The 11599-nt window shown below is 38.4% G+C and overlaps 1 protein-coding gene across 1 annotated transcript in view; it reads left to right on the top strand.

Annotated features, from left to right (window-relative positions):
- LOC148890929 (receptor-type tyrosine-protein phosphatase gamma-like) overlaps nucleotides 1-11599 on the top strand; it is a 236711-nt gene that overhangs the window by 190302 nt on the left and 34810 nt on the right. Inside the window, exons 5-7 of the mRNA XM_089010725.1 lie at nucleotides 658-753; nucleotides 9266-9332; nucleotides 9813-9970. Coding sequence (XP_088866851.1) covers nucleotides 658-753; nucleotides 9266-9332; nucleotides 9813-9970 — 321 coding nt within the window. The remainder of the gene's footprint in view (nucleotides 1-657; nucleotides 754-9265; nucleotides 9333-9812; nucleotides 9971-11599) is intronic.

Here is an 11599-nt window from a genome sequence, read left to right as displayed (position 1 = left end):
AGTGGGGCCACAGGGAGTGGTCCTCTGCTCCCCCAACCTGAGAGTAGGGACCTATCATAGCTGTGTCCGGCGCCGCCATGGCTGGACATTAGGGATATATAAAGAGGGCCGATACGACCAGTCAGACTTTAGTTCGCTGACGAAGCCTCTTGGATAGGAGGCGAAACGTCTGAAACCTTCAAATTTGTACAGATGACGGCTCAAGAAACCTTCTCATCGATGTCTTCATTGAGTATGATTTGACAGAACAATGCAGATTTGTGCGTCTACCTGCTGGTCTAAATAATCCAACTTGCGTTGGACCTGGAGATCTAATCTGTCGACCATTGCTACCATCCATTGACAACAACCATCATAAAGGTCAATAAAACGACTTTATTATAAAGTCCAGTTTATTTCTTTAATGACAATACAATAGCACATTTATTATACATTAAATAAGGGCTATTTTGTGTAGTATTAAGGCTAATTTAGTAGAAAATGATGTTTTATGTGGACCATGGGAACAGATTATTCTCATTGTAATGGTTTCTTATGGGAAATAACAAACTTTTCGCCTTACACTCACTTTATGGGAAAACCAATTAAGTTCGTAAGCTGAGATATCACTGCGTTGCATTGAAACTAACATGCTTTTTTTGTTGTTCTCTCTGACAGATGCAAATCTACATGTACAACTCAGATGACTTTGACAGCCTCAGTACAGCACTTAGAGAGAAGAGAATCATCGCGGCCATGGCAATTTTCCTTCAGGTGTGTGTCCCCCCCCCCATTATTATTATTTCACATGAGAAATATGTGCTTGGGTGTGAAAACTTACAAATAAATCATTTTATCATCAAACTCACACACTTTTATCTGCTGAACTGCCATTCACAAATTTATTCGGGTATTGAAAATGTGATGTCGAGCGCCATTCCAGAATTTGTTAGGCTTTGGTTTTTCTTGTTTGCTGCCCCCCTTCCACAGGCGGGCAGCATTTCCCTTTTTTCCATGTTAGCACTTTGTTAAAGCGCGATATCAACTGATATGAATGGATTGCATTGTATTTTTTTTAATCACTATTCTAGAAAGATAAAAAACTAAATACATATGTAAATTCTTATTAAATGATTAAAAATAAAACATAAAAATATATATAACATAAATAAGTAAATATATAAACAGATATAAAAAATATATAAATAAATACGTAAATAAATACATAAATAAAAACATGTGAATAAACAAAGAAATAAACAAAGAAATAAATAGATAGATAAATAAATATATAGATAAATAACTAAATAAATAAATGAAACATGTAAATGAAAAGGTTGCAAATAAAAAATTACAAAAACTAATGATAAATAACCACATAAATAAATACATCAATAAAAGAGTAAATAAATAAACACATAAATAAATGCATAAATAAATATGTAAATAAGTAAAAATACAGAAATACAGAAATAAATACTACATATGTCAATGAAGAAATAAGATAATAAAAAATAAAAAAATACCAAATAAAATGACAAATAAATACATAAATGAAAAGGTTTCTTCAGCCGTCATCTGTACTTTGAAGGTGTCGGATGTTTTGCTTCTTATCCAAGAAACTTCGTCAGCAAACTAAAGTCTTACTGGTAGTTTAGGCCCTATGTATATATCCCTACTGTCCAGACATGGCATCGATGGACCACTCCTGTACGACTGAGAGCTTACACAGACGTAAATAAATACATACATAAATAAACAAGTAAATAAATAAACAAATAAATAAATGCATGAATAAATAGGTAAATAAATTAATAGATACACAAATAGATATGTCACAAATAAAAAATAAAAATGATAAATAAATAAATATATGAGTAAATAAATAAATAAATAAATAAAACATCTGTTGTGTGTTTAAGAGAGTTTAAACGCTTTTTTGGCTATTAGATATTTATTAGCGAGATAGATCGCTATTAGCGATCTAATAGCTAGCTAGCTAGCTAGTTTTCTATATTTTTGAGTGACTTCCGGGTTGAGTGAACGCTGGCGCATGTGGCTGCCGCTGCTCACCCGCAGAAAACCCGATACAGTGACTGTAACGTGATCCTTGAGAGTTTTGAAAGGCGCTTAGAAATGAAATGTTTTATTCTTATTTGGGACGGCCGCCCTCATTTCAACATTATATAACTCCCATATCATTTAGGAATGAACTATTTTTTTCTGTTGAAAGTGTCTGTAGTTTCACAGTGTCACCATTTACCTCACTCAGTGTGGAGAGTTTTACAGACATAAACTGGCCTCATAAGCTTGGCTGAGCACAGGAATCCCACTTTGATGACCGAACATGAGACCACATTGCTTTCTTTGATTAGAAATGATAGCAGTGGCAAACAGCTATCTTTGCATTTTTTTTTGTTTTCTCATTTACATGACCGCTTGTGCTATTTGTCATTTGTTGCTTACCTCCTCCAGCTGCAATCTTGTGAGATATTCATATCATGGTGGCCCTTTTACAAAAGTACTTATCACATCCACCACACTGAATCTGGAATTATCCAATAAAACGACAGTACAGGGTTGTTACCCCATGACCCACTCTTAGCTTCATGCTAACTCAAAAATAGATCGAACTGTTGTCAGAATGTATTTTCACATGCAGTGATACCTCAGTTTACGAACTTAATTGGTTCCCAAAAAGTGTGTGGACGGCAAAAGGTTTGTCTTCCAGATATTGATTTCCCATAAGAAACCATTAAAATGAGAATAATCCATTCCCAGGTCCCCATAAAATAATATTTTCTACTGAATAAGCCTTAAAACTACACACAATTTTATGTATAATAAAGGTCTCATTGTATTGTAATTAAATAAATAAACTGTACTGTATAATAAAGTCGTTTTATTGACCTTTGTGATGGTCATTGATGTAGTTGTCTCTTCATTATATCAGAGTGAAGTTGCCGTGCTTTCTCAGTGATAATGCCCTCACTCACACTGTCCCCTGCTAGCTGCTTTTCATTAATCCAAATCAACAGAAGTTTTTCAACCTCTTCTATTGCCTGAGACCGTTGCTTAGACAACACACAAACACCCTTAGCCACACGTAGCAATGGTCGACTTAGCATACTGGACGCTAAGTCACACAAACGCACAACTCGTTGGTGTTTTTCAATAATCTCCTTCTTCTGCCGTCATTTTCTTTAATGTCTTCTTCGGTTTAACCCTAGCCTGTGGTGGGGTCTTATTTGCTCCCATAATAGCAAAAGTACTCCGCTTGATAACAAAACTCGTCTGCACTCAAAGAAAGAGGGTGACGAAAACTACTCCCCCAGCCACCGTGGCGCTGTTCGACCGTGTGGTTTGGTGTTCATCCGCCGAAAACTAGTCCGCCAGCCACCGTGGCGCCGTGTGGTTTGGTTCGTCCGCCGAAAACTAGTTCGTCAGCCAAGACTATATGCTCGCGAATTTAATGTTCGTCAGGTATCACTGTACAACCTTTGCATTGCATTGACTGATTGATGTTGCAGCGATTAGCGCTACTCAAAACAGGAAAATGAAATACGTATTGAAGGCATGCTGAGCATTGAAAATAAGCATTGGGTGGATGATAGTGGGAGGAGGGGAAACTCCCCTAACCCCTTCAAAAAAATAGTGGTCCAATGACAGTAATATGAAGACAAGTCACATTGTGCAGCAAGTTTCTATATTTTCTTGCATTCTTGTCCTCATTCCAGTGGTGTGTCCCTGAAGGCAGAGGAAAACTAAGATGTAAGGAAGAATGAACAGAAACAGAGTGAGAAATTGGGGATGTGAAAAGAAAAAAAAAGGAGTGCTTCTTGAAAGAGTAGGACAATGTGTTGTGAGGCCTTGTCGCCTAGGATCCCAGCGGACACGCCTGTGGGGTTTCACAGATAAACATTAATAATAAAAAAAATCATTCCCATTGTCCTCCTTTTTTTCCGTCTCCTTATCGTACCCGCAGCCTGTCATGTTTTTGCTTCGCTTCTTCTAGACTCACATCATATCCTTTCCCGAACACATCACGTCGTTCTTTCTCCTTTTTCATGACCAAAAAATTACAGGTAACATCCGAGTTATGATCGGCGCGAGTTACGACCACCCGTACTTACGACCACGACCACCAGACCCGTTTAAATTACTATTTTTTTGTTTTACGCTTAGCACCGCAACACGTAAGCAAAAGGCAACACATACTACAATTTTGGTCAGCCAGAATTTCACACACTCTCACAGCAATCTACTGCATGACTACACTCAATACAGTAGTTATATAGTGCAGATACCGTCTCGGCAACATCTCCTGTAGTACTATACGCTGCTTTTTTTCCTTCGCCGTCCGCCTGAGTCCGAGCGTGTGTGTCGGGCGACCTCTTCTGGTCGTTAGCAGGGAGAGTGATTTTTCAACACTGCGCATGCGTGGGAAAACATGCATATTTGGGTACATATGTACCTACGTGTTTTGAATGGTTGTACTTTTTTTTACATGCTTAATTTTGTATTTGTACCTACGGTATATGTTGTCTTAATCCTGTAATAATGCTGTATTCTTTATGTGTGTTTTCTTTAACCCACTATATAAAATCTAAATATGAATATTAATCAATAATGTTAAATATAAAATGATAAAAAAAACGACACCAAAAGGTAAGAACATTTATAAATGAACTGTACAGTAAACAGTTTTGTATACATTACAGGTACAGTTGTACAGTCATAAAAAATGATCATATGAAATATAAAATGATAAAAACGACACTAAAAGGTAAGTATAATATTTATAAATGAACTGTACAGTAAACAGTTTTGTATACATTACAGGTACAGTTTTACAGTCATAAAAATTGATAATATGAAATATGGTGGTGTGAGGTTCAATTTGGATCGTTCGTACAATAGACTGTTTAGGCAACATAGGATTAGTCATGCTGATCAGGTGATACCAGGGCCAATTGTGCAATCATGCCAGTCGTCAGTCAGAACAATGGAAGCTATCAGTGGAGCTGCAGGGATTACTCCTCTGCTCCCCCCAACCTGAGAGCAGGCACCTATCATAGCAGTATCCGGCATCGCCATGTCTGGACAGTAGGGATATATATATAGGGCCTATACTACCAGTAAGACTTTGGTTCGCTGAAGAAGCATCTTGGATAAGAAGCGAAACGTCCGACACCTTCAAAGAAGTACAGATGACGGCTGAAGAAACCTTTTCATCGATGGACCACTCCTGTATGACTGAGAGCTTACTCAGACGTATTGCTGCCAACTTTGGGAGAGACATCCTTCTGCTGGTACGCAACTTAGAAAAGGCCACTTTCAAAATAGCAGACTTAAAGAACCACCTCAGATTCAATCTTAGATGTAGACAGAGTCGGTTCATTCCTAAATGCTTGAAACAAGCACCGCTGCAACCCGGATACTTAGCTGATAAAATGCAACAAAATTATACTAGGAAAATACTAAACTTGCGAATTAGGAGACTTAACATAGAGATAAAAAACAAACAGTCAGAAATAGAAACTTATTATCAGCGATTACAAACTGAACTTACCCACAACATCTATCAGGAAGTGTGTGAATTTACTAAATCCGGATACATGAGGCACCACAGCAAAACCAAACAGAGACAAAAGGGTACATTTCAAAAATTACTTTTACAGAAACATCGATGAGAAGGTTTCTTCAGCCGTCATCTGTACAAAAGTGAAGGTTTCGGACGTTTTCATTCTTACAATGTACGGAATAAACTTATTCCATACATTGTAAGAATGAAAATTGTAAAGAGCAGTACATTGGGGAGACTCAACAAATTTAACAAAAACAAATGTATGGAATAAACTTATTCCATACATTGTAAGAATGAAAATTGTAAAGAGCAGTACATTGGGGAGACTCAACAAATTTTCAAAAAAAGACTTTATCAACATCGCAGGGATAATACTAGTGGGCCTCAATCGGCAGTACATTTGCACCTAAAAGCTAGCAACCACTCATTTGACGACAATGAGGTTAAAATCTTAGCGAAAGAACATAGATGGTTTGAAAGGGGGGTAAAAGAGGCGATTCTTATAAAACAACAAAATCCTTCATTAAACCGGTTTGGTGGGGTGAGGTTCAATTTGGATCGTTCATACAATAGCCTGCTCAGGCAAAACAGGTTAGGCAACTTTCGCAATGCTGATGAGGGTCGTTATGCTGATGAGGTGATACCGGGGGGAGTGGGTGTAATAGGCCAATCGTTAGTCAGGAATGTAGGAACAATCAGTGGGGCCACAGGGGGGGGTCCCGGCCCCCCCCCCACCTGAGAGTGGGGACCTATCATAGCTGTGTCCGGCGCCACCAGGTCTGGACATCAGGGATATATAAATGGGGCCGATACGACCAGTCAGACTTTAGTTCGCTGACGAAGCCTCTTGGATAGGAGGCGAAACGTCCGAAACCTTCACTTTTGTACAGATGACGGCTGAAGAAACCTTCTCATCGATGGACCACTCCTGTACGACTGAGAGCTTACACAGACGTTTTACAGAAACAATCACAGCTCCTGGTAAACACGAGGAAAATCAGGAATGAGCAGATTCCAAGGGAGAATTGGATCAAAAAAATTTCAGACAGAGATCTCTTAGAGAAAGAAAAGGCTGTACTAACCAAAAGTTTACATTTCTCAGTAACTCCTAAAACACTACCTACAATAGACTACACCTACAGTAGTAGACACCTACTGAATCGGCTATTAAAAAAAAAAAAAAATCATATGCAGAGGCAGATGATCTACGCATTAAAATATCAGCCCTTCTCAGTAGTGCCAAACCACCTCTGTCCAACATAACATTAGAAGAGAGAAAGGTGTTAACTACTCTACAAAAACATAAAAATACATGTATTACTATTTTGCCAGCAGACAAGGGTAGGTGTACAGTGTTTCTCAACACAATGGATTATGAAGACAAAATAAATAGGTTAATCGGTGATTCTAACACTTATGAGCAACTAAAAAGGGACCCTTCCAATAGATACAAGAAAGAAATGATAGACTGTCTCCAAAGGTTAGAGAAAGAAAAACATATAGACAAACAGATGTATTTTAGATTATACCCGGGAGAGGCCACGCCATGTATTTATGGCGCCTGCCAAAAATACATAAAGAAGGGTTCCCCCTCAGACCCATTGTTTGTAGCATTGACTCCTCTACTTACAATGTAGCCAAATATTTTAAAACTATCTTAGCTCCGTTGGTTGGTAACACAGAATATCACGTAGAGAACACCACAGGGTTTGTAAAGAGGATCAAATACCTTATATTGGAACCTGAGGAAACTTTGGCATCTTACGATGTGACTTCTCTCTTTACATCTATCCCAACCCCAGCAGCAGTTTCAGTGGTGAGGACGAGACTGCTGGTGGACGTTTCTCTGCATGACAGAACCAAACTTAAACCAGACCACATCTGCCAATTATTGGAAATCTGCCTTAATACTACGGATTTTCAATTTAGGGAGACATTTTACAAACAAATTCATGGCTGTGCTATGGGCTCACCAGTCTCACCCATAGTGGCTAATCTGTACATGGAAGAGATGGAGAAACAGGTCCTCACATCCTTCCCGGGGACAAAACCTAGACACTGGTTTAGATATGTGGACGATACTTTAGTAATTAAAAACCAAGAAATTCAATCCTTCGCAGATCACCTCAACTCGGTAGACATCAACATTAAATTTACTCACGACGACATTAAAGAGAACCAACTAGCCTTTTTGGATTGTAAAGTTATAATAAAAGAGGACAGAGCGCTAAAAACAGAAGTCTTTAGGACGGCTACGTACACTGACCAATACTTACTTTTTGATTCTAACCACCCTCTACAACACAAATTCGGAGTTATCAGAACCCTCCAGCATAGGGCTAAACTAATACCAACAAGTGTCGAAGGTAGAGAAAAGCAGTCAAAACATATCAGGGGAGCTCTGACAAACAATGGTCGTTTAACAAATGTCAGACAGAAAGAATAGGGAATGAAACCAAAAATTCTGAAGATGCAAAAAGGAGAGGACTAGCAGTACCTTACATTGCAGGAGTTTCTGAGAAACTACAAAGAGTCATTTGGCAACACAAAATTCCTACTTATTTCAAACCGATAAATACTTGAAGGCAAAAATTAGTGCATCCAAAAGACAGGCTACCAAATGAAAAACTAAGTAATGTAGTTTATTCAATACATTGTAAAGATGAAAATTGTAAAGAGCAATACATAGAGGAGACTAAACAAATTCTCAAAAAAAGACTTTATCAACATTGCAGGGATAATACGAGTGGGCCTCAATCGGCAGTACATATGCACCTAAAAGCTTGCAACCACTGATTTGACGACGATGATGTTAAAATTTTAGCGAAAAAAATAGATGCTTTGAAAGGGGAGTAAAAGAAGCTATTTTCATAAAACGGCAAAATCCTTCCCTAAACCGTAATGGTGGGGTGAGATTCAATTTGGATCGTTCATACAATAGACTGTTTAGGCAACATAGGATTAGTCATGCTGATGAAGTGATACAAGGGCCAAATGGGCAATTAGGCCAGTCGTCAGTCAGAACAGTAGAAGCTATCAGTGGACCTGCAGGGATTAGTCCTCTGCTCCCCCCAATCTGAGAGCAGGGTCCGGCACCGCCATGTCTGGACAATAGGGATATATATAGGGCCTATACTACCAGTAAGACTTTGGTTCGCTGAAGAAGCATCTTGGATAAGAAGCGAAACGTCCGACAGTGCTGTCATAAAAATTGATAATACGACGTATAAAATGACAAAAATGACACTAAATGTTATCAAATGTATAAATAAATAGTAAACAGTTTCTTATATATAATATTATGCAATAGAAAATGTTGCTTAAAAATAACAGATTGACATTGTATACTATCATGTGTGTAAACATCACGTTTGCCATCTTGAATGGATTTCGACTTACGACCGTTTTGTCGTTAACGGAACCCGGTCTTAACTCGGATGTGACCTGTACTTGTTATGATTTTTTTTTTTTTTGAAAGTATAACTTCCGCTTGCTGTGTGTATATTTGTATGTGGCGATGGTAGGTGCGTGCCACCAATATTTTTTTTTGCTGATACAGTTAAGGAAATTAATCAATGCAAACATCTTTCGTGATGACAAACATACAAGATGACACACTCAATCTTTTTTTTTGCAATTCATGAATACATATGTTTGCAATATCTATTGTTTACTGTATTTTTTTGTGTGGTTTTTCAGGTGGGAGGAAAAGATAACCCAGCAGTTGACCCTATAATTCATGGCTTAAAGGGTGTGGTCCATCATGGTGAGTGATCGTCTCAGTCAAAGTAAAAGTCAGCTTTATTGTCAAATATGCTAATATGCATGACTTACAGCACAGATACAATTACTGTTCTCTCTGACCCAGCGTGCAAGGCACTTAAAATGTGGCTAAAAAGACAGACAATTGACAACAGACAATACATGTAGATTGTGAATGTAAAGAGAGGTAGTGTCGTGTGTAAATTGAAGTGTATTAATGCAAAAACAAAAATGGTTGAGGTGAGGTCATGCAGAAAATTAGCAGAAAAAATAGAATTCAGGATGATAGTGCAGCGTGTAGCGTGCACTCAGAGTTCGGTAAGTGTGGCAGTGGAAAGGGGCAGGGGAGGCAGGGCTGGGAGGGACTTGAGTCTCCTGACTGCCTGGTGGTCTCAGGTTCCAACCCAGAAAATAGTCAGCAGTCACTTTGCAAAGCTGGGCCATGACGTGCTGATTTGAAAAAGTCCTCACTCTGATTTTCTAGAAAAGGAGACTTTCTTGGAACCTTTTGTGCTCAAACACCTGCTGCCGTCGTCCTTGGGCAGCTACTATCGCTACACGGGCTCCCTTACTACTCCTCCCTGCAGTAAAATTGTGGAGTGGATCATCTTTAGCAGACCCATCTATGTCTCTTACAACCAGGTGAGAAACACACACAACACAAAGTTTATGACCACACAAAATATAAAAAAAATTGAGATGTTAGGCTTCCAGGTGAAATCTTAAGATTAACCGAAAATGTGACTTGTTTTCATTTTAAGTTCGTGTTAAACAGAACAGGATGTTAATTTATCAGAAAACTGGGTGGATTCATTTGCACCAACTGTAGTTTCCTCACTTTAATTTTCTCAATTTAATTTCAAGAGAATTAGCAAAACACATTCCAAACACATGCATGTTAGGTTCATTGAACACTCCGAATTTCAGTTTATGAGCACGGTTGGTTGTTTCTCTGTGTGAAATTCGATTGGCTGCCACCCAATTCGGAGTGTAGCCCGACGCCTGCCCAAAAAAGTGGGATATGCTCCAGAATTGGATAAGAAAATAAAATAATGGATGCATAGGTTTATTCAAGGGCGCGGAAAGATCCTACTGGACCCTCCGCACCCTGCCCACCACCTTTTCCAGCGTCTACCCTTGCGAGCTATCCATGTGCACCGTATTTAATTTAAACAGTTTCTTCATCCGTCGCCATTAACTCTCTAAACTTCTTCTTTTCCATTGGGCTTTTCCCTTGAAGGGTTCGCCACAGGGATCATTGTCCTACATTTTTAGAGGTTTGATTGGTATGTTTGTTTTTGGCGAAACTTTTACGTCAGATGCGCTTCCTGATAAAACTTTCTGTATTTATCCGGGCTTGGGACTGGCACAAGAAGACACAGGCTATGAACTCTATAAAAATGAAGATGCTCAATAAAAAGGCAATGACAGCAAGGGTAATAGATATTGGCAACATTCAAATAAAGTAAAACTACTCACCATTTGAGTGTGCAATTATTTAGCTGGATCCTCCAAAAATACATCTTACCGGGACGCCCCAATTTATACCATACTCTCTAAACAGTAATAATAATAATAATAATAATAATAATAATAATAATAATAATAATAATAATAATAATAATAATAATAATAATAATAATTTTTTTTCCTGTGGGTGAGCAGCGGCAGCCACACTCGCCAGCGTTCACTCAACCTGGAAGTAACTCAAATAGATAGTAAGCTAGCTAGCTAGCGAATAGATAGCTAATATCTAGTGAATAGATAGCTAATAGCTAGCGAATAGATCGCTAATACCTAGCGAATAGATAGCAAATAGCTAGCTATATAGCTAATATATAGAGTAGCTAGCTAAATAGCCAGATAGCCAGCTCGATAACAAGATAGCCCGCTAATAGATTTTCCTGAATGAGGTCAACTTAATGAGGTCAACTGAAGACGCATAGCCGATGGATTGCCTACATCTGCTCAATAAATAATAATAATAGTCATCATCATACATACATTACATTACATACATTTAGAAAAGCCGAAAGGAAAAGAAGAAGATAAGCGCCTTTCAAAACTCTCAAGGTCATTTTACAGTCACGAGATAAGCGTTCACTCCACCCGGAATAACTCAAATAGATAGAAAGCTAGCAACCAATAATAACAACACCGCTCCAGCTCTTCTCCGATCTCATCTGTACGGCACTAATATGATCTTGTCCATGCAGAGAATATGACTGTAATAGTCACTGTTGATGAACCTGCTGCTGATGAACCTCAATT

The sequence above is a fragment of the Hippocampus bargibanti genome, linkage group LG12, assembly GCF_051943395.1.
Source record: "Hippocampus bargibanti isolate YZ-2025 linkage group LG12, ASM5194339v1, whole genome shotgun sequence".
NCBI classification, from domain to species: Eukaryota; Metazoa; Chordata; class Actinopteri; order Syngnathiformes; family Syngnathidae; genus Hippocampus; species Hippocampus bargibanti.
This window is presented reverse-complemented; position numbering and strand designations above follow the sequence as displayed.